The 24,700-nt window shown below is 44.7% G+C and overlaps 1 protein-coding gene across 1 annotated transcript; it reads right to left on the bottom strand.

Annotated features, from left to right (window-relative positions):
* Positions 1-8,650: 8,650 nt before the first annotated feature.
* On the bottom strand, positions 8,651-16,938 carry LOC113032549 (uncharacterized). The gene is made up of 4 exons (XM_026185529.1): positions 16,729-16,938; positions 9,666-16,102; positions 9,509-9,594; positions 8,651-8,882 (listed from the first exon to the last, which is right to left on the bottom strand). Exon 2 carries the CDS (start codon positions 15,818-15,820, stop codon positions 9,848-9,850), a length of 5,973 nt encoding a protein of 1,990 aa, XP_026041314.1. The 5' UTR covers positions 15,821-16,102; positions 16,729-16,938; the 3' UTR covers positions 8,651-8,882; positions 9,509-9,594; positions 9,666-9,847.
* Positions 16,939-24,700: the final 7,762 nt, after the last annotated feature.

The following is a 24,700-nucleotide window of genomic DNA, read 5'->3' as shown; positions in this document are numbered from 1 at the left end:
TACAGAGATGTTCTCAAGATACAAATGTTACATATATTGTTGCAACCGTTTTAAAAATGTAACTTTTTTTACATTTTGCGTTTAGCTACATAATTGCAAGCAGGAGTTTGAGACTTGTCTGAGGGCTGAGAAATGGTATAAACCAGTGCAGATTAGAGTTTGCTTCTATGTTATCGAATAGTATGGGTTTCACAAAGCTTCCCATTGTTAGTTCTACAGAAGGCTTATTTAAAAGACCCTTCACAGCTGCAAATGTAACTAATGGGAATTGCACTTTTGAATCGATAAATGTGAGACTTAGCTTAAAGTCAGAATAATAAAATGTTGACAGCAGTTCTGCTGCATGGCTAGGGATCTTTGTGGGGAAATTAAAACATGATTACTCAGTGAAATTCTCTTGCTAACCTTGTGAAGAAAACCAGGATTTTGTGTTTGTAGGCTGCTAGGTTTATTAGACCCAAAGAACAAAATCTGTCACATGGGATGAAGAAGAAGTAATGTTATCACTATCTTGACAGTAATCACAACATAAAAGGACAAGTATTGATTAAATCCACTAGGATACCTGGATATGCCCTGAAAACATGTGGCAATATCACTATTAATAGATAAATTGCAAATCTGACATTTTCCTCATCTGCTCAGTCCTTAGAGATTTTATGACAATCACCTATATTGATTTACATAAATATTATGTTGCACTTTTTTGGTGTGATGTGCATTAAAGGTAAAGTAAAGGTAACATTTTTAAAGGTTAAACTGAGGGCTTTTGAGGGCCCTATGCAGTATCTTTGGTTCTTAGGACTGCACTCTTCTCGACAGAAATCTTGGACGTTGTTCCTGGGATCTGTTGGATCCCAGCTTGCCTTGAGTGCTCCTATGGTCACAGGGACCATTGATACCTTCACCCTCCACATTTTCTTGAGCTCCTGCCTTAGCCCTTGCCCCCTCCCCCCGCGCTCTGGGGATTTTAAATACGTATAATTAAATTTACATAACACTTTTCTAGTCTTACTGACCACTTAAGAAATTTTACACAAGGATTGAATATGTTGTCACGGACAATTCAAAATAGAAATCAGTGGAGCTTTTAAGCAGATCCCACTCTAACTCCTGAGAAACAACCACCCTTTGTTGTACTCTCTGCTTGAGATCCCTTGCTTTACTCATTCAGTTTATCTGTGGCCAATTATCGGTGTATCTTTTCTCCACAAAACATCTAATTCCCATTCTGTTTTAACTTTTAAAAATCCATTAAAACACTATCTCATCGTAAATGTTTGGATATGTATAACATATTACATCAGCACACTGAGCACCAGCAAAAAAAGCCATACACGCAGTTGACGCTCTGTAACCAATTTACTAGAATTGGATTAGACAGAGTAAACTCCTTTGTGGATAGCTTAGAGATGCTATCAGCATTCAGCTGCTGTACAACATCACTCTGTGAGCTCTTCTGTGATTACTTTAATGCTATCAAAGCCCGGCTCCATTTTAAACACAGTCTTAATTAGTACAACTTTAATTAAAGCCTGATTCATCCAGCACTGAGTGACTGTTCAGTACAGGGTTGTCCGCTACATTTCTAACAAAGGATGGCCGTAGTTAAAGGCACACGCAAAGGATGTACTGACTCCCTGTTGGGAATGATTATATCGACTGTTGATTGACAACGTATCTAACAGGTTTAACTTTATTTTGGTCAGGTGACTTATGACTGCAGGATTGGTTGTCATGATTCCAAAAGGCTTGTGGTGAAGATGATGTCTCTGCTAGATACTGCAAGGAGGAAAAACAAAATCTCATTAAAATTTACATATTGGTTATTCAAGCAGTTTCAGTATATAGTCTGATAACAAATCTGTAACCCATCGTTTGCCCAGCAGGATGAAGAAGCTCTGTGTTCTGTGCATGTATTGCTGCTTTTCTGTGGTGTTGCCAGTGTTCATTTTGGCACGTCATTCAGAATTTGTAACTTAATCGCAGAGATGTAGTCAGTAATGTGGTTGCCAATAAAATGTTTGTTTAAATTTGGTCATGCATTAAAAAATTGTGTGCGGTTACCATGCTTACATTTGGCAGAGACAGAGGGTCCCTGAGACTGAGTTAAAAGTTAATCCAGTTATCATTTCTAAATGCTTGTAAAAAGCTTCCACATTTTCTCTCTGTGTACTGCTCCTCACCTGGCTGCTGTTATATGCAATGCAGAGCAGTGACTTTTTCAGTGATGTACTATGGAAATATTTTATTATTCAGTTGAATCAAACAAAGCAGCATCATAAGAGTCATTTCAAGTAATCTCTCCAATATTATAAAAAACCTTATAGGCAAGCACTTTTTGATGGTGGGGAAGAAGAATGTCCTTTTAACACAAAGAGACAGACAAAACAAAGAATTAGTTTAATTCAGCACTGGAGGCTTTTCAAGCATGCATTAAACAACCTGTTTAAGGTCATATCAAAGCATTTCAATTGGGTCTAAGTTCTCGATGGTTTGCTTTTGATCACTGTCCTGCAGCATAACCTTGAGTTGCCTCACTAAATACATATGTATGCATGTACAGAACTCACAACCCACTCTGGGAACAGACTCTGTTGCAATGATCTGGATAGCAAGTTACACAATTTGTAACATGATGCCAGTTTGAGTGTGAATCCAGGGATTCTAGTCATACATATAATGATGACTTTAAGACAAATGAACACCAAAGCACAGTGATCTTGGCTGTAGCAAAGTTAAAGTGTCACCAAGTTAAAGTTGCTACATATTTGAAAAGTATCAAGGTTAATACACTGCTAAAAAAATTGTAACTTTGTTTTTCGGAGTGAATTCTTTTCCAGCCTAAAAAGGAATGATTAGGTTTCCACTGACTGTCATTTTGTTCTCAAGAAATTACACATTTTTTTTTAATCAATTTTAAGATCTGATATGTGATTTCAGTGCTCAGCATTGCATTTCTTTTAGCTGTATAGATTCAATTCATTATAATAGAAAATTTAGCAAATGTTATGGAATGAAATTCTTGCTGTTTCAAGGATCATCTGATGTTTACCTGTCTGCAGGTGTTCTCGTGGACAGGTTTAAATAATTTTACATTAATGCTTATTTTGTTTTCAAGGTATCCAAGGTTGAGTTTGCTCAGTGCCCCCTTTAGCCTTTATTGTTTTTAAATTATTTAAAGAGAATATAAAAAGAAAAAAGAAATTACTTTGCTTTTTAGTTGTTTCAGTGACAACTATGATATTTAAATATACATTTAAGGAGTTTAGATTAGGTATTACAAGACAAGCAGTGGACAAAAAGTCATGTAAACATTGAATATGCTTTTATGCTATTTTGTTTTAGTTTTGTAAGTACACATTAAAATTTTAGTTGTTCTTTTTTCTAAAACGTTGTTTTATTTTTTGCTGATTCAGACTTGCGTTTAGGGCGGCACAGTGGCATGGTAGTTAATATTGTTGCCTTACAGCGAGAAAGTCCTGAGTTCAATGTACGAATGGTTGTCAGTCTCCATGTGTTGGGGACAGGAAGGTGATGTGGAAAACCAACCTGGTGAACAAGGGGATGCAAGATTTCCATATTCATGCACATATGTGAACCTGCTAAAAGAAACTGAGCTGAACACATGAATGAAGATGTTGTTTCTTTTATGCAGTTGTGCATTTTCACTGTGTGACTGTATTTAAACTAAAGACGTTATGTCTGCTGGCATTGGGTATTTCTTGACCCAAAGGACATTTTAGTTTAATATGTTGTCCTTTGAATTAGAACAGAATATTTTCAACATTGATTTTTGATCTTCCCTGGATTGAAGTGTAACATGTTTCCTGTAATAACATCCTACTGGTACCACCAAACATTTTTTATCTGCAAGAATAACAGCTAGTTACCAGCGATGCCAATGTTATTTAGTTAGCTTTTTTAGGCACTGACAATTCATGTGTTGCATTTGTTGCTTTATTAAAGTCACCTGTGGTTTAAATTCACTACAGAAGAACTCAGTATGCGATGTTGCTAAAATGTTCATAAATTCCAGTGGATAGTGCAACAAATATAGCCAAACCCTGAAAATGTTGTTTGTAGCAAGTGCATAACTTGCAGTCTTCAATGTGAGACATTAAGTATGTACAGTATGCAGAGTACATATTGTACTATGTGGGAAGTATACTAATGGAAATATCAAAACTCAGACACACTGAAAATTTAACCTGCAGGAGAATCTGAGGGCTCCTGTAATGAGTTTTTCTGCCACAGAGGAAATAATGAAATCATGTCATCTTACATCTAATGAATTCATGTCAAGATTATTTCATCAGTTGACAGACATCAGCCCAGTGATTTTTTTCTTTTCATTTGCGAAGCTGAACTATAGTAATAACACAGGGCAGGCTTTAAACTGGGTAGACATATTTAGTGTGCAACACAGTGCTGCAGTGGTAAGGGCTGATGCCTAGTAACAAAGGAGTTCTGGATCTAAACGTGCTTGTCAGATGGGATGTGACTAGTCACGTGTTCTTCTTCCACAGACAAAAAACATGCACATTAGATGAAATGTTGATTAAAAATTTGTCATCAATCAGGCGTGTTAGCGCTGTGATGGACCATTACAGGGAAAGGCAGGAGGGACAGGCAATCAGTCCCCTGAAATCCTAGTTGGATAAGCAGCTATGAAAATAGATGGATAGTTTTCTATATTTATTTATCGTATGGGAAATGCAAAACAAAGGATAAGTCTAATTTACTCCCTTCACACTGGCCTCATGAAATGCCTTTCAAAAAACAGAACCACATAAACTTCTTACCACTAGGTGATAGAGCTATATGCCAGCTCTAAGCCTAGAAGTATTAAACATTTTCAATTCCCCGCTGTCAGAATGTGCTTGATATGCACCTGACTTTTCTGCTTCATTTCATGATGTACTCCTCTCCTTAGCAGGCCCTTTCCCTATCATCTACCCCAGCCTGCCAGTGGGGACATCTTTATTAAAATGGATTGAAGTGTTTGCTGAGGTCTGGGGTGGGACTGTCTATTTTGGACCTGAATTGTTATTCCCAGCTGCTGTTGACTTATAGCTGGCTGCCTGGTAATTAGCCAGGTAATAGCCTACTGTGAGCAACCAGGGTGCAATAACAGCCATAAGCTGTGGTATGTCACAACATACAGGTGTAAAATGCAATGGCTCTTAGAGAACAGGGACACAGCAGGTTATGACAGGCAATCCTTCAGGAAAACACTACAGGGGGTACAGGGTCTCTGTTTATGGGAGCTTATGATTGAAAGATGAACAGGTAGAATGACTTCATTTGTCACTTGGCCATTTTGTTTTAACCGTGTGAATCTGGTGAGCCCAGCCATGTTGTAAATTACCTTCAGAAAAGCAGAGAAAATGATGTGAGATATAAACAGTCATTTTTGTCTGTCGTGAAATATAAAATCTCTGTGATGTAGCGAGCTTGACTTAATTAGTTGGGCTGATTGAGAGACGAGAGAGGTACCAAATTATCCAAAATGTAGACACAAGTGCTATGATTCCTTTAGGGGGAATCATGTGCATTATAATTTTGATTAACTATTTTCTGTTGAGTACCAAAATCCATTAACAACTTGGCAAGTCTGCCAAGTCCAACAAAGCTTGTTTGGTGCTTCTTTCCATAAATCAAAAACACTCTTGGCAACCAAAATGGTCTTAGCCTGCTATTATTTGTGAATGGTTCCATAATTGTGAGGCATTTGTCTCCATCAAGCTTACAACAAGACCAGCTGCATGGTTTATTTTTTAATCTTGCTGAAAACCTTTTTTTTCCCTTTTTTTCTACTAATCAATAGCTTTAAATATGACTTGTTCTATGCCTCAAAATTCCATTATTCAACATTCCCCACAAAACACTTTTTCTTGCACTTGTATGTTTTTTTTTAAGTTAATGCCCGGAAATGCTCAAAGAATAGGAACATGATTAACTGCCTGAACCCAAGCAGTTTCTTTGCAGTTTTTCAATAAAATATAGTCCAGAATAATTAAGCCTAGAAGCAGAAGGAACTCAAAGAATGTCTTGTGAAGTACCTGTGTGCAGATACCTTCTTGAAGCCTCCGTTGCGGCTGGTAGGTGTTTATTTGGTGCACGTGTACATTATTCCGCTCGTTGGTAAACTAATGCTATAGGTTGTAGCTGTCGGAGCCTCCTACGAGCCCCCTCGTTAGTAAGTTGAGTGCCGCCATTGATCGGTATGTAACTTTGATTTGTCACAATCCCTGCCTTTTGTTGTTTTTCTTTTAGTAAATATTCATGTTATGACACCTTGCAGGGCCGTTGGCCTGATAGGGTGGCTGCTACTGCTTTTCCCCAGCTACGCTGACAGAGGTGCTGCTGCTTTGCCTTTCCCCTTTTGTTTCCGTTTGCGAGGTTTCTCTTTCTCTGCTGCTGCCAGCCTCTTAGGAGTGGACGTCTTTGTGGAAAGCGGCCACGGGAGCCGGCTGGCGTGCATGTTAACGGACTTAATTATTCAATTCAATTCTAGAGTAGTCGGCGGACGACAATTTTGGGGTAACACAGTGACTCCATCTGCTCCAGACTTAAGGTTTAATTTAGTTTGTTGTATGCCTGGCTCTCTGTTGTCTTGATTTGTAATTTCGTTTTTGTTACACCACTGGTAGGAGGCCCTTTTCTAGCTGCGGATCACCAGTATGTTCCTGCAGTTGGGCTAACCCCAGCGTGTGCATATTATTTATAACTTTCTTTGTTTCTTTTACTCAGATGCAGAGGACCTGACTTGGCAACCCGTTCTCACTCCCAAAGCGTAACATTTTACGCTAGGTGACAAATCGTCACCATATTACGTTTTCGGCTACCCACCACGTTCCTAAATGACGACCTCGGAAAACAGAGGAAATATGAGAACCCTCTGGACTGAATCTACACATGTTCGCTCTTTTTCTTCAAATCGCTTAGAAACACGCTGTTTAACATCATTAAAGTCCTGGTTAAGGTCAGGAATAAGGTTATGGTCAGGGCTAGGGATAAGGTTAGGTTTAGGGCTGGAATACAGGGCTGGAACGTCTATTACCGTGGGAGCGTCATTGCACTGGATTCCAGCCATAACCCGCCGCGTACCCTAAGAACGCCGAAGGTCTCCTTTCGCGTTCCTCAGGAACGCCGCGGGACGAGACAAAACGTCGACATGTTACGCCTCGGGAGTGAGAACGCTCTGGACTTGGAGGAGACTGGGGTGCCTTGGTGGTAGGATCCTTTGAGTATTACACACCTGCGTTTTCAGTCGTATTAGTGTGAGTGTGTAACAGTGTGCTGCACTTGTGTATTGGTGTCACGGTTCTGGGTCCGTTGGACCCAGTATTTTGAGTTTATTATGTTTTGGTTTATTTTTGCATTATGGATTGTTTTCTGATGTTCTGGTGCTTTGTTTATTATCATTATAGATCTGTTTCTGTTATTCTTGGTGAGGGATCAGTTCTTAGGTTTTGGGTTCTCATGTGTGTTGCAGTTTCTGTTCAGTGTCTAGTCTGTCTCTCAGTGTCATGTCTGCATCTGGTTTAGTAATTCTTGTTTCCTGTCTGTGGCGTGGGTGTGGTCCTTGGCCAGCTGCAGAGGAGGCGTGACGCAGTGAGCTCCCGGGGCGGCGCAGGGGCGGGGTGAACAGGTGTGCTGGGATCTGACAGTGATTGTGTCTCTTTATGTGTTGGCAGTGACAGACGGAGAGGGGACGTGACAGCAGAGAAAGAGAGCGCGGAGTATATGTGTCCACTACAACCCGAGCTTAATAAAAAGTTCTGCACTGTCAAAAGTCGCTCCGGCTGGTATTTCTTGGGTCCACCGTTACACTGTCTTATTGTGAAAGTCTTTGTCTTATGTTAGTGTGTGCAGCTTAGCTCCCCTGTCTCGTTAGCCCTGATCTCCCCCAGCTGTGTCTCCCTTCTGTTGCCCATTCCCTCATTACTACCCTGTGTATTTAAGCCCTGTGTTTTCCCATGCTTGATGTTGTGTCGTACCCTCAGATTATGCCTGTGTGTTCCTGTTCTCTGGTTTCAGTGGTCACTTCATGTTTTGTTTTCGTACCAGCAATAAAGCTGAGGTTTTTGAGTTTCAAGTTAGTGTCTGAGTCCTGCGTTTGGATCATCCTCTCTGCCTGCCCGCACACAGAGCCCTGACAATTGGTGAGTTTTCCTGTTTTTGAATTGTTTCTGTGTGTGACTTCCATGCCTCCCCCCACTGGTGAGCATCCGCTCTGAACTTTTTAGAATACTTGTCTGTTGTGCTTTTATATGCTGTTTGACAATTTATTATCAACTATTTAAATCTGCTTTATCATTGAACCACATCTCTGTATTGAGTATAACGGATCTGAGTTTCTTCCTGGTAATTACCATTACTTTGATACAGTATTCTCTGTGTAGCTTATCTGTGTAGCCCATTTAATTAAAAACGTTAAGAGCAACATCTTACTTTATAGTGTAATGTTAACGCACTTTACCCAAATCACACTCACCTGCTAGTCATCTTCACAATATTCCTTTATTGTGTCTTACGGATTTGCTACCTTAGCTTAGCTCGTACCTGACTTGCTAGCAGCATGGCTACTTCATATGTGCCTCCTGTGCAATTTGTTTAGCTACTCCTCAGACTCCTTCTGTAGTGGAGATATCAAAGACAGGCACGGCTGTGGCACTGATTCAGTCTTTGAGCACTACGGTCACCCCGGTGTGTCGGCCAGAACACCACTTAAGGCCAAATTGCCCAGAGCACGGAAGAAGGAGAGAGCTTGAGGTTCCGTTTGAGGCACTTTATTGTCACCGCTTGATTTCTGGGGCTGTAACACAGCGGGTGTACATAAGTGTGTGTCTGGGTGTGTGTGTGTGTGTGGTTTCCTACAAAGGAAATAAACAAGGGAAATAACAATAAATAAAGAGAATGGAAAAGTCAAATACTCAAATATAAACATAATACAACATAGTTAACATTATCAAATATAAAGATCAGAAAAATATAATACACTTCAAACTGCTCACACTATGCAACTAAATAGCATTAGTGCGAGGTTAAGCAACCGTCAGTACATGTGAACTACTTCCGGTAGTTATACAAAATAAAAGCGTGCCCCATTATATTCCGCTATAATGCTCTTATTGTGAAGGGCAAGCGGGACGCCATACTTCCGGTTATACTACGTTCGCTATTTTATTAATCCACGTACCTAATTGTTCACTACAAACCCCGCTACTTCAAAGTAAACAATCACAAGCATCACATACAACATATAGAGAAGGTCTGATAACACAGGAATGACATTATGGACATACGAGCGACCGTACATGCGTCAACAAGCTAAACCGGGGCCAAGCTAACAACATAAGTTAGCATATGAAATGAGGGTGAACTCACGCGTTGCATGCGTGGCCTACCGCTCCAACTATGGACTACATTAGCTCCTAAATGGTAACATACTACAGTACTGACACAACAAAGGCAAAATACGACACAGGTCACTACTTACTTGTCATTTACGCACACCTAACATGCCCCAGGAATCAGTGCACCCCCTCCAGACCAACACTGCTCAGCCGCCATTAAACTGCCCACCTTACTAACCGGATGATGTCACTAGAAGGTGGGCTGGCCCAAACTGACAGAAGATGGAACAAACTGCCCACCTTACTAACCGGATGATGTCACTAGAAGGTGGGCTGGCCCAAACTGACAGAAGATGGAACATTACATGAACTTATATAAACTTATAAACACCAGTAAAACTATTATATGAACTTTGGGGCCTTTTATACAGCCGCCCCCAAATGTATGTAAGACATTTGCTCATCAATAAGGCAACAAAGTTCTAGGGTTGTGGTGAGTTCGACGCAGAGCTGTCCTCATCTTCTCCAGAGGGCAGCGCAGGGAGGACAACCAGTCTGGCAACTGGCCGAGTGTAGACTCTCTCCTTCACCTTCACGTCAGCGGACCTGATGCGTCCATCAGGGCTAGGATGAGTTTTAATCACCCTCCCCACCGGCCAGAGAGCCCTGGGAAGCTGTGGATCAGCGATCATCACCACAGAGTCCTCAGCCAAATCAGCTGCCGTTGTTTGCCACTTCTGGCGAGTCTGCAGACTGGGAATGTACTGACGAATGAAACGTGACCAGAAATGGTCAGCCAAAACCTGGGAGTGCTTCCAGCGACGGCGACTGAGGAGCTCACTCTCTGGGTATACTACCTGAGGTAGCGATCCATCCGGCCGCCCCATCAGAAGAACATTAGGAGTCACCGGATCTGCATCTCTGGCATCGGAAGACACATACCCCAGGGGCTTACTATTGAGTATCCCTTCCACTTCGGTGAGTACAGTGCGAAGCACTTCTTCTGGAACTGACTGAGCACCAACGGTGGCATAGAGGGCATACTTAACCGACCGGATCTCCCTTTCCCATGCTCCCCCAAAGTGTGGGGCACCTGGAGGATTAAAGCGGAAGCTGATCCTCTGGGGTGCTAGAAGCTGTTGTAGTTCCGGGGCCATCTTCAGAAAGGTCTCACGCAGCTCCCTCTCACCTCCCCTGAAGTTGGTCCCCTGGTCTGAAAACAACTCGGCAGGTGTTCCTCTACGGGCGACAAATCGCCGAAGAGCCATCAGGAATGCATCTGCATCAATGGTGTTAAGAACATCCAAGTGGACTGCCCTGGTGGTGAGGCACTTGAATATGATTCCCCATCTCTTCTCAATACGCCGACCAACCTTGACCTCAAACGGCCCGAAGCAGTCCATTCCCGTAGAGTAGAAAGCCGGTTTATATAGACGTAGCCGGGCTGCTGGCAGGTCTGCCATCCTTGGCACTGTAGGTCTAGCTCTCCACCTTTGACAATCAGCACAGAGGTGTTGGTAGCGCCGGACAGCTTCACGCCCTCGCAGAATCCAGTAGGAGCGCCGAAGTTCTGCGAACACCCGCTCCGGGCCAGGATGATGGAGGCGGCGATCAAAGTCTTGGATCAGGAGTTTGGTCACTGGGTGGCTTGGGTCTAAGATAATCGGATGGAGTGTCTCCAGAGCCAAATCTTCAGATCGACGAAGTCGTCCTCCAACACAAATGAGCTGTCTGGTCTCATCCACTTCGGGTGACAGAGAGAGAAGACGACTGCTCCTGGGAACTGGCTTACCGACTTTCAACAGGTTGTACTCCTCCAGGAAACTATCCATCTGGGCCCTCTGTAGGATCAGCCTCTCCGCCTTGCGATAGTCCTCAACAGTGGGATGACCATCTGGTTGGGCCGCCCCATGTAGCTCCCGCGCTGTAACCTCTAACATCTCACTCCAGGTTTTGTAGCGGCTCAAATCTGAAGTTGGCTGACCTGACGGAGTAGTCGCTGTGGTCCCACAGAACACAGCTTTGCGCAGCTCCGAGGCATCTCCTGCTTGGTCAACCGTGAGATCCTCTGGCCAGGAGTCTGGACTGCGCAGGAGAAAGGATGGTCCTTGGCTCCATCTATTTGGTACAGCGAGCTCCTTCAACTTCTTCCCACGTGTCACATCGTCAGCTGGATTCCTTCCAGAGTCGACGTATCTCCAGGAGTGCCTGTCTGTCAGCTCTTGTATCTCGGCTACACGAGTGCCCACGAAGACCTTAAATCGGCAGGATTCAGACCTCAGCCAGGTCAGCACTGTTGTAGAATCGGACCATAGGACCGTCTGGTCGATTCTAAGGGTGAGCTCCCTTTCCAGCACTTGTGAGAGCTGTGCCCCAGTGAGTGCAGCACAGAGCTCCAATCGGGGCATGGAGTGGAACCGCTTAGGGGCAACCCTGGAACGGGCCACCAAGAATGACAGATGCACTTCACCATTTCTGCCAGTGGTCCGGAGGTAAGCTACTGAGCCATAAGCTTCTTCAGAGGCATCACAAAATATGTGCACCTCTCTCTGACAGCTGAAGGGGTCCACTTCCTTAGGCACATATGGTCGGGGAAGAGTAATTTCAGGTAGAAATTGCAGCTCTTCCTCCCAGGCTGTCCACTGCTGCATAAGCTCCTGAGGTAGGTGTGGGTCATCCCAACCCCTTTGCTTGTCCCAAAGATGGCGGATGATTACCTTCGCTCTGGTTGTGTAGGGTAAGATGAACCCTAGGGGGTCGTACTGGCTGGCCAAGACCTTGTAGATATTGCGCATCGTGGGGACTGCATATGGAACTTGACGATGCTTGTAGCCTAGGACATCTGTGTGGAATAGCCAGCTCAATCCCAGGGTAGATTCTGGGGTATCTACCTTGTTCTGGGCCAGCCATAGTTCCACACTAGCGGAGCAGCTCTCTTGTGGTAACTGACTGATGACGTCACGTTCATTGCTGGCCCACTGACGTAGGTCGAAACCTGCTGAGGCTAGGATGGCCCGTAACCTGTCGACAAGTTTCCTTGCCTCTTCCACGGTGGGGAAACTCTGAAGGCAGTTGTCCACATAAAAACACCTTTCAACCGAGAGTCTCACGTCATCATCTGGCTGGCTGTTATCCATGACATGACACTGCAGGGCAAATGTGGCACAGCAGGGGCTACACGTGGTTCCGAACGGGAGCACCCGCCACTCGTAGACTGCTGGAGGGCTCTCGTCGCTGATGTCTCGCCAGACGAATCTGAGCAGGGCACGATCTTCTGGTAAGAGATGAACCTGGTGGAACATGCCTTTAATGTCCCCACTCACTGCAACTGCATGCTCTCTGAAGCGCAATAGGACTCCCAGAAGCGACGCACCTAAGGTGGGCCCAGGCAGCAGGTAGTCGTTCAAGTTCTGTCCTCTGTACTGAAATGAGCAGTTGAAAACCAATCGGTTCTTGCCATTATGGCTCACCATGTGATGAGGGATGTACCACGCCTCCTGACCTTCTGTCACAGGTGTCCCAGAGCCACACTTAATGATGGAGCCAGCCTTGATAAGCTTCTCCATCTCCACTTTGTAGGCCTCAGCTCGTTCTGGGTCTTTGGCCAGCCTTCTCTCCACACCTCGTAGACTTGGCATGACGGCATCTTTAGTTGCCTGCAGTAGAGGCATCCCCTTCCGGCGAAGCAGTGGGGTGGCATAGCGACGTATGCCTTCAACCTCTATTCTGACAGTTCTGGTCTCCAGAATGCATATGGCCTCTTGGTCTTGCCTTGAACGAGTAACAAGCTTCTCGTTTCGGAATGGAACGATGTCGACCTGCCACAGTTTCTCCACATGTTTCATTAACTCACTGACCTGAGGTGCAACAGAAGTCAGCAAGCACTGCTGGGGTTGGGTAAGCTGGCCAACTATACTTGCTGGCCCTTGTAGCGCCCAACCTAGCCTGGTACGAATAGCAGCAGGCCCTCCTGGAGGTCCCAGCCTGACTGGTTCAACGGGGGTAACCAGATGGGGATGGTCACTGCCAATGAGTAGCAAAGGTTTCACATTTAACAAGGTGTGGATCGGAAGACCAATCAGGTGCTTGTACCTTTCCCTGAGTTGCTCCATGGGATAAGTGTGGCCTGCAAGTCCGATGCGTGCAGCAGTGAAGGCCCCGGCAATCTTGAACCTGGTCCTGGGCCTTGATGGAGAAGAAACAGAGAACGACACTGACTCACCTCTGAGAGTCTGCACGTCCTGCCTAATCGTGCGCAGTGGGACGTCCTCTGCGATCCCTTGCATGCCTAACTTCTCGGCAGCCTCCGGCAGAAGCATTGTCCTCTCTGACCCGTCATCCAGTACAGCATAAGTGCTGATTGTTCGCTTGCCATAATGAATGCAGACTTTGACAATCTTTAGAAGGACTTTGCAGCCTTCAGTGGGTCTGTCTAGATACAGGACGTCGGTTGCTGCCTTCGAGTCACCGCTCACCACCGCTGTTGTTAGCGACCCTTTAGGTGTTCTAACATTGACATCATGCAGTACCTGCAGGTGCTTCCCTTGGCAGAGGCTGCAAGTCTTCCTCAGATTGCACTGGGCTGCCTGGTGTGACCGTGCGCAGCGCCAGCACCTCTTGTTACTCTTTATCCACTCTGTTAGCTGGTCCTTTGTCAACTTGGATACCATTGTGCACTGACTAAGATAGTGCTCTTCCGTGTTACAGAATGGACAGTATGGCTTGTTCTTACTGGCCACACCACCTGGCCTCAAAGCCTGTGGGTTCGTCATTACCTCCTTTGCACCATGAAGGACTGTGATGGATCTCCTACCCTGGCGCCCCTCAGGCCTGGGCCACTGTTTCTCCTTTGTCCCTTTCACTGCTAGCTGCCCTTCAGAGTCTTGGCACCAGGACTCATACCCTGCGAGATCTGCCAAGGTATGCATCCTCACACCTTGTTGGAACATGCAGCGGCGGAACTCCGCTCTCTGCTCGGGGGGTAGTTTACTAAGCAGACGAGCAACATGTGAACCACAGTGTAGTTCCACTTCTCCTTCTGGGCCTAGTGTCCTTAACATCCCCACCAGTGACTGTATCTGGAGGGCAAATCTCTCAAATGCCGAGACGTCTCCACGTCTGATGTCAGGTGAGTCCATCATCGCAGCAATACGCCTCAGCACTATCTGATGTGGTTGGCCGAATTTGTCATTGAGGGCCTCCATCGTATCAGTGAAGGGTGTGGCAGAGTTGAGGTAAGCATCGGCTATTAATCTGGCCTCCTCTAGGTGCAGGTGATCAACCAACACTTGATACTTGAACAGCTCAGTCGTGTCCTCAGGCAGAAGATTCCCCAATGCCATCTTAAGCCTAGCAAACTCACTAGGGTCTCGACTGGAGAAGTTGGGGATTGTTGGGCGGGGACCACGGTAAACTGTCTCTGAGGTGATAGGAGTCCTGCCCGGATTCGGTCTGTCCGGCAGTGGCTGTGGAGAGGACAGATTGAACTGCTGCTCAGGGGATGCTGGATTACAGCCATGCTCAGTCTTACTGTCCCCATAGGCGGCGCGCGGATGCTTGGACCCACCCAGTGGGAAACTGCCTGGGCGAGGTGGGAGATGAACCGGCTTGAACCAGGGAGGTGAATTATGGGAGGCTTTATCTGGAAACCTGAGAGCTGGTGGAGGATCTGATGACAGACTCTGTCCTGGGTGGTCCACGACCATATTAGCAGGTGGGATTGCCATTGCCTCTGTCTTAATGGCTGGAAACATACATGCATCTTGGCGATGGGGGTTCAACACTGGTGGGTCACTAGGCAGTGGCGCTTCCTCAATTGGATCTGGCCACGGTGGTGGGGCAGGCCAGTCATCATCCTCCTCAATCTCTGGTGCATCACCCGGTAGCGGTGACTGCATTGACTTACTGGTTTGGAGAGAAGATGGGCCCTGCATGCTCTGGACAGCTTCCACTAACTGTCTCATTTCTGCCCGCAGTGCCTTGAGTTCGACCAGATCTGATGACATACGTTGCTGGCTCTGCTGGACGAGGTGGCGCTCCTGACGGATATCCTCTAACTCTGCACTTACTTCCTTATTTGGATGTGTATAGGGGAGCACGAAGGGTAGAGGAGTAGAGTGATCATAGGCTTGTTCCCCATGCCATCTCTCTGGATACAGCTGGGGGGCTAGCTGATTCTCCTGAATGTGCTGTTGGCTCTGAGCTCCATAGCGCGAGGCCGTCTCATGGAGAATAGCATCCCGCCTCCACTGAGGGCTGGCTAGGTTGCAGCTAAAGGGGGAAGCGAGGGAGGTCATCCTGGCCTTGTCCTCTTGGTGTCTGAGCTCTACATCCTCTCTATATGCATGGCTAATGTAGCCTGGGTACTCCACCTCATAATCTGCGTAGCGCACAGGTGGGCGAGCATGTCGTTTGGGGCGTGCGCCACGAGCCTCGTACTCTGGGCCTGGTTCCATCTCTGAGGCGAACCTAGTGCCTCCGGCTCGAAGGACCAATTAATGTAGTGGAGATATCAAAGACAGGCACGGCTGTGGCACTGATTCAGTCTTTGAGCACTACGGTCACCCCGGTGTGTCGGCCAGAACACCACTTAAGGCCAAATTGCCCAGAGCACGGAAGAAGGAGAGAGCTTGAGGTTCCGTTTGAGGCACTTTATTGTCACCGCTTGATTTCTGGGGCTGTAACACAGCGGGTGTACATGAGTGTGTGTCTGGGTGTGTGTGTGTGTGTGTGGTTTCCTACAAAGGAAATAAACAAGGGAAATAACAATAAATAAAGAGAATGGAAAAGTCAAATACTCAAATATAAACATAATACAACATAGTTAACATTATCAAATATAAAGATCAGAAAAATATAATACACTTCAAACTGCTCACACTATGCAACTAAATAGCATTAGTGCGAGGTTAAGCAACCGTCAGTACATGTGAACTACTTCCGGTAGTTATACAAAATAAAAGCGTGCCCCATTATATTCCGCTATAATGCTCTTATTGTGAAGGGCAAGCGGGACGCCATACTTCCGGTTATACTACGTTCGCTATTTTATTAATCCACGTACCTAATTGTTCACTACAAACCCCGCTACTTCAAAGTAAACAATCACAAGCATCACATACAACATATAGAGAAGGTCTGATAACACAGGAATGACATTATGGACATACGAGCGACCGTACATGCGTCAACAAGCTAAACCGGGGCCAAGCTAACAACATAAGTTAGCATATGAAATGAGGGTGAACTCACGCGTTGCATGCGTGGCCTACCGCTCCAACTATGGACTACATTAGCTCCTAAATGGTAACATACTACAGTACTGACACAACAAAGGCAAAATACGACACAGGTCACTACTTACTTGTCATTTACGCACACCTAACATGCCCCAGGAATCAGTGCACCCCCTCCAGACCAACACTGCTCAGCCGCCATTAAACTGCCCACCTTACTAACCGGATGATGTCACTAGAAGGTGGGCTGGCCCAAACTGACAGAAGATGGAACATTACATGAACTTATATAAACTTATAAACACCAGTAAAACTATTATATGAACTTTGGGGCCTTTTATACACCTTCAGTAATAACAATATTGTAATAAATGTAGCCGGTTTACAGCTCTAGAGACTAGAATCCCTGAATTGGAGACCCAACACCGAGTAAGAGTGCCACCGGGGCTCGGCCCATGAGGTCACCAAAATGAATATTAAAACACTGTTTAACTTTGCCAAAACAATGTCAGATATTGTAGTTTTGTCTGGTCACCTCTCCAATTTTACCAGCAGTGACATGTTTAGCCATATGTCCTCTTTAAATTGCTAGCTGTTTGAGTGGTGTTCAAAAAATGATGTGGGCTTTATAGGTACTTTTGAATCCTTTCTGAGGAAAACCTGGTCTTGTTAGGATAGACGGTATCCATCTCACCTTGGATGGAGCAGATCTCATTTCTGGCCAAACTTATTAAGCCCCCCAAAACTTGACTATCCAGAGTTGGGACCAGGAAGCAGAGTTGCAGTCGGGGCTACTGAAGTGAACAGGGGACTGACGGTCTACACAACAGGGGACAACTCCAAGCTGGATCCTGTCCAGAATCACTGTACTACAGTGGGGCAAAAAAGTATTTAGTCAGCCACCGATTGTGCAAGTTCCCCCACTTAAAATGATGACAGAGGTCAGTAATTTGCACCAGAGGTACACTTCAACTGTGAGAGACAGAATGTGAAGAAAAAATCCATGAATTCACATGGTAGGATTTGTAAAGAATTTATTTGTAAATTAGGGTGGAAAATAAGTATTTGGTCACCTCAAACATGGAAAATCTCTGGCTCTCACAGACCTGTAACGTCTTCTGTAAGATGCTTTTCTGTCCCCCACTCGTTACCTGTATGAATGGCACCTGTTTGAACTCATCATCTGTATAAAAGACACCTGTCCACAGCCTCAAACAGTCAGACTCCAAACTCCGCCATGGCCAAGACCAAAGAGCTTTTGAAGGACACCAGGAAAAGTATTGTAGACCTGCACCAGACTGGGAAGAGTGAATCTACAATAGGCAAGCAGCTTGGTGTGAAAAAATCAACTGTGGGAGCAATCATCAGAAAATGGAAGCCATACAAGACCACTGATAATCTCCCACGATCTGGGGCTCCACGCAAGATCTCATCCCGTGGGGTCAAAATGATCATGAGAACGGTGAGCAAAGATCCCAGAACCACACGGGGGGACCTGGTGAATGACCTGCAGAGAGCTGGGACCAAAGTAACAAAGGTCACCATCAGTAACACACTACAACGGCAGGGAATCAAATCCCGCAGTGCCAGACGTGTTCCGCTGCTGAAGCCAGTGCATGTCCAGGCCCGTCTGAAGTTTGCCAGAGAGCACATGGATGATACAGCAGAGGATTGGGAGAATGTCATGTGGTCAGATGAAACCAAAGTAGAACTTTTTGGTATAAACTCAACTCGTCGTGTTTGGAGGACGAAGAATACTGAGTGGCATTCCAAGACCACCATACCTACTGTGAAGCATGGGGGTGGAAACATCATGCTATGGGGCTGTTTTTCTGCCAAGGGGACAGGACGACTGATCCGTGTTAAGGACAGAATGAATGGGGCCATGTATCGTGAGATTTTGAGCCAAAACCTCCTTCCATCAGTGAGAACTTTGAAGATGAAACGAGGCTGGGTCTTCCAACACGACAATGATCCAAAACACACCGCCCGGGCAACAAAGGAGTGGCTCCGTAAGAAGCATTTGAAAGTCCTGGAGTGGCCTAGCCAGTCTCCAGACCTCAACCCCATAGAAAATCTGTGGCGGGAGTTGAAAGTCCGTGTTGCTCGGCGACAGCCCCAAAACATCACTGCTCTCGAGAAGATCTGCATGGAGGAATGGGCCAAAATACCAGCTACTGTGTGTGCAAACCTGGTAAAGACCTATAGTAAACGTTTGACCTCTGTTATTGCCAACAAACGTTATGTTACAAAGTATTGAGTTGTATTTTTGTTATTGACCTAATACTTATTTTCCACCCTAATTTACGAATAAATTCTTTACAAATCCTACCATGTGAATTCATGGATTTTTTTTTTTTTTTTTTTTTCACATTCTGTCTCTCACAGTTGAAGTGTACCTCTGGTGCAAATTACTGACCTCTGTCATCATTTTAGGTGGGGGAACTTGCACAATCGGTGGCTGACTAAATACTTTTTTGCCCCACTGTATCTGAGTAGACTCACTACAGATGAACAGTGGCCAGAGTTTTTGAGGTAACTCTGGGGTAAAATACTGCAAAATATGTAACTGACTGTATCGTTTGTGATTTATTAGTTACTGTCGATATTATTCAAATGTTAAAATATACTGTGTACAAAGTGTTTTTTACACAAAAAGTAGTAGAGATATGTCAGCCAGCCAGAGCTGTTATACGTTACAGTCTAAATTGTATGTTTTTTTTTTTTTTTTTTTTTTTTTTCCTTGTCTGCCAAAAACGTGTTTGCCCTATAAAAGCCACTATAGCTCGGATTATGCTCCTGAGGATAATGAAACAGAACTCAGTTGACTGCAATCTGAAATCTACTGACATCTAGAAAATTTTACATTTACTGCAGCATTCATCTTTTGACCTGTTTACAACAGTGTTGCATTTACTGTTGTGTAGGTGGCATGGGGATCCTTTTGTTTCAAAGAAAAGTCAAATGACCTACCCCAGATCCAACGCCACCTCCAACGCTTACCTCCCCTCTGATGTTGACATCGGGTCAGTTGGAGGCGCAGTCGAAAGATTGCAGCGGTCCCAGATCAGATGTACACACTGGAACACTTTCCCATGTTGCTTGTCTGTGTTTATTGTGCTATGGTGTGTTGATATCTGTGCATTCCTGTATTATCCTTCTGTGTTACACATTTCGATTTTTTTTTTTTTTTTTTTTTCCTCGCTACCTAGCCTGACCTGTCTCCCCAATGTGATGTTTGTATTGTATGTATGCAAGGTCTGTCATCTCGGTTGTGGGCAAAAGACCTGCAACTAGCAAATAAAGGCTCTCATCTCATCATCATCTCATCAAACATCCCAGCAACACTCCTTTCATTTGAACTCACAGGGAAAACCGTGGGTTAATTTATTGAGTTGATGATCACTTTTGTGTGTGAATGCTTATCCAGAATGTGTTTGGGTAACTGAATCCAGACAATGGAAAGATGGGTATATTGAACGAGCTTTGTAGTATTGCTCCTGAGCCTGATATTGCTAAAAACCCAGGTCTTAAGACTTTTGGTCCCTGATAAGCTAGTTGTGGTGTCTGTGATTTTGACTTTTACAGGATGTGTTCAATGGAAACCTTAATTTTGGCACTTTTTTTTTTTTGTTCTTTAAAAATGAGATGTTGAACATCCATTCGCTTCCGCTTATCCTTTTCAGGGTCGCGGGGGGCGCTGGAGCCTATCCCAGCTGTCATAGGGCGAGAGCAATTTGATTTAAATGAACTATTATATTTTAAGCTTAAATTTGCCAGATTTCTTGGAACCATACATTAAGCATAGTTACATCAAAGCAAGTTGAAAACTTAAGGATTTTGTCTGTTTGTACAGCTTCTAGCTATAATAAACTGCTTAACTTTGCCTGTTACTTTGGAATTTGTCATTCTTTTTTACAATTTGCTTATTTACCATGTCTTTGTGAATACTGACACCATCAGTTTTAAGAAAGAAAATGAGGAAAAAAAAACAAACATACTTTTACACTTTTTAGTCCACTTTTTATTGTTGATGTTATAAAGGGTTGAGTGCCCACTCTGGGTCGGGGATGAGTTCCTGCCCCAAGTTGAGGAGTTCAAGTATCTCAGGGTCGTGTTCACTATAGGGATGGGAGAAGGTAGCTGGAGATCGACAGACGAATTGGTGCTGCGGACGCTGCACCGGTCCGTCGTGGTGAAGCGAGTCAATTTACCAGTCGATCTACGTCCCTACCCTCACCTATACCCACGAGCTGTGGGTAGTGACCAAAAGAACGAGATCGTGGATACAAGCGGCGGAAATGAGCTTCCTCTGAAGGGTGGCTGGCCTCTCCCTTAGAGATGGGGTGAGAGGTTCAGCCATCCGGGAGGGGCTTAGAGTAGAGCCGCTGCTCCTCCACGTCGAAAGGAGCCAGCTGAGGTGGTTCGGGCATCTGACAAGGATGCCTCCTGGGCGCCTCCAGGGTGAGGTGCTCCGGGCATGTCCCACCGAGAGGAGGCCCCGGGGCAGACCCAGAACACGCTGGAGAGATTATATCTCTCGGCTGGTCTGGGAACGCCTTGGTGTTCCCCCGGGTAAGCTAGAGGAGGTGGCTGGGGAGAGGGAGGTCTGGGCTTCTCTGTTTAGGCTGCTGCCCCCGCGACCCGGCCCCGGATAAAGTGGAAGAAGATGGATGGATGTTATAATTACTGTTTGTGCAAAGCAGTGCTCACGCTGAGTAATTATGCCATATAAAATGTTGACAACTTCACTTTACCTCCATCCATCCATCCATTCGCTTCCGCTTATCCTTTTCAGGGTTGCGGGGGGTGCTGGAGCCTATCCCAGCTGTCATAGGGCGAGAGGCGGGGTACACCCTGGCCAGGTCGCCAGTCTGTCACAGGGCTAACACACAAGGACAGACAACCATTCACACTCACATTCACTCCTAGTAGCAATTTGGATTATCCAATTAACCTATCCCCACAAGCTGCATGTCTTTGGTCTTTGCACTTTACCTCTTTTGGTGAAAATGTTTTTGGTGTTTTTGCTTCTTCTTTTTTTTTTTTTTTTTTTCTAAAGTGGTGTCCTGTGTTGGTGGTACTTGTAAGGCACTTAGGAAAATGGTCCAGCCTTTTGTTGAGCCAATTGTAATATCCTGGACAATAAATAGACAAATACCACAGAAATTGTTGGATAGACTGTCATGTCCATTGTTCCTGATGTGTTCATGAGAAGTGACCATATTTAGCAGAAAACCCCCCAAAATAAAACTAAAGAACCGATCCCTCAGACAGGCCATGCCACAAAGCAGACTGTATAGTTCCATTAAAACTGACCAAAAGGCAACAACAGCACGAACATGGCTGAAGTTCCAGTTTATTTACAGCAATTATTAGAGTGCTTGCCTTGCAGACTCCTTCCTATTGTGTATCTGTCAGTCAAAGCAGTCCTAAGTTTAAACCTCATCGGTAACTATCACATTCAGTAACAAATACATTATTTACAAAAACGTCTTGATGCATGCTCAATCATCCAGGTAAGTAAATCTCCAAAAGTTGATTCTGTTCATCTGGACGTAGCGTTTTGTGGGAGAAACGTTTTGTCACTCATCCAAGTGACTTCTTCAGTCTCAGCTGACTGCAGGTTTCCCCAATTTTATAAACAGTACATTTGCATGAGAAAATTTTGTCACTGCTCAGTGATGAAAATACTTATGAGTCCCTGAAACGAGACCCAGGAAGTAGTTACAGGAAGAGGGTGATAGGCTGTCTGAAGCAGTTAGAACAAGACAATGCTATAGACTGGACCTCATACCACAGGCTATACCCAGGGAAATCTACACCAAGTCTGTATGGTTTACCGAAGACACATAAACAGGGTGCACCTTTAAGAATGATTGTCTATATGATCAGCTCGGTCACCTATAACATCTTCAAGTTTCTGGCTTCAATCCTCAACCCGCTGGTAGGCAGCTCTGAACACCACATCCAGAACACCTTGGATTTTGTTGAGAAAGTGAGAGATGTCATTATGGAGGCAGATGAAACCATGGTCTCGTATGATGTTACATCTCTCTTCACTTGCATCCCAGTCGCGGAAGCGTTGGAGATTACAGGATGACCCCAACCTTAGCAACAGGACCACTCTCAGCATCGACCAAGTGTGTTTGCTTTTGGAACTGTGTCTTCATTCCACCTACTTCACATAAAAGGGTGAGTTCTACAGGCAGAAACATGGGTGTGCCATGGGCTCTCGGTTTCACCCATCATGGTCAATTTGTACATGGAAGAAGTGGAAAAGAGGGCTTTGCTATCCTACCCTGGAACACCACCAAGCCATTGGTTCAGATATGTGGATGACACCTGGGTGAAAATCAAATCCCAGGACGTACCACAATTCACGTATCACATTAACTCGGTGGACCAACACATCAAATTCACCAGGGAGGATATGAAAAGTGGCAAGTTAGCCTTCTTAGACTGTGAGATTTCCATCAGTAATGGGGGACATCTAAAAGCTGATGTGTACCGTAAACCTACACATACGGATCAGTATTTAAGGTTAGACTCTCATCATCCACTGGAGCACAAACTGGGTGTTATTAGGACGCTACAACACAGAGCAAACACCATCCCCACAGACACAGCGGCCAGGGAGGCAGAAGAACATCAAGAAGGCCCTGAGTAAATGTGGTTATCCCAGCTGGACTTTTGTCAAAGCTGGCAAGGCGCCAAAAGAAAGCTCAAGCCAATTGAGGAGAGAAGGACAACCACTGCCTAAGTGAAAACCTGTAGTGATCCCATACGTGTCAGGAGTATCGGAGCAGTTGAGACACATTTTTTCTAAACACTGTGTCTCTGTGGCTTTTAAACCCCAAAACACGCTGCACCAAAAATTGGTTCACCCCAAGGATCGGGTCCCCCGACACAAACAGAGTAACATAGTGTACGCTGTTAAGTGCCAGGAGGATTTATACATCGGGAAAACCAAACAACCTCTGGCGAAGCGGATGGCACAACACAGAAGAGCCACCTCGTCAGATCAGGACTCTGCAGTCTGTTTACACCTACAGGCCTGTGGACACTCTTTCAATGATGAGGATGTTCACATCCTGGACAGGGAGGAACGCTGGTTTGAGCGCGGAGTCAGGGAGGACATTTACGTGAAAAGGGAAAGACCATCTCTGAATCAAGGAGGGGGCCTAAGGGTCCATCTGTCACCATCTTACAATGCTGTGATTGCAGCCATTCCCCAACTCTCTGTGAATGGTACTCATGGCTGTTGATCAGTGGTTATTGATCAATGGTCATGAGAATTTGCATAACTATGATTAAGGAGCTGACCTCCCAGCCCATTGTTCCTCAGTGGGCTGGTTTCAGTCATTATGCAAATGTACTGTTTATAAGATTGAAACCTGCAGTCAGCTGAGACTGAAGAAGTCACTTGGATGATGATGAAACGTTTCTCCCACTGAATCAACTTTTGGATATTTACAAAAACAAATCGATACAGTTGTTTTGAAAGAGGGAATGTTCCAAAGCGCACTATACCTGTAAACACGCTTATTTATAATGCTTTTTATCTGAGCGACAAGGGAGTCTATAGTGAAAGAGTCTCAAGTGGACTCTCCAGTATTTTTGCACTTCAATGTCACTTTTGTTACTTTGTGACAACATAGGCGGTCTCAATGATCTTTATGTCTTTTTTTAGAATACATCGTTGCTTCAAAATTTTGTTTTTTTCAACATAACCAGACTTAAGGGATGAAGAGGGATAGGAAAAAGGAAAAATGAAGAAAAGACCATGAATAACAAAAAGGACAAAACAGAAGAGAAGACAAAAGTTAATGATGTCCATTAGTGGCATGTAAATGCAACATTTGTGAAAACAGGGAAGGTGAGAAGAAACTCATTGCATTCTGGGAAATAATGATATTATTATACTATAGTATACCATACAGCACAATGAAGGGATGGTTCAGGGTTATCTAATCTTACAACTAGATATCTTTCTGTCTCCTAAACCCAAGTTTCTCCTAAGGAGTTGAGGACGGAACTCAATCCATCTAACAATGTATATCCCTGTTAACATCAACCAACTTGTAGCACAAATTTAAT

The sequence above is a fragment of the Astatotilapia calliptera genome, chromosome 11 (genome assembly GCF_900246225.1).
Source record: "Astatotilapia calliptera chromosome 11, fAstCal1.2, whole genome shotgun sequence".
Taxonomy (NCBI): domain Eukaryota; kingdom Metazoa; phylum Chordata; class Actinopteri; order Cichliformes; family Cichlidae; genus Astatotilapia; species Astatotilapia calliptera.
This window is presented reverse-complemented; position numbering and strand designations above follow the sequence as displayed.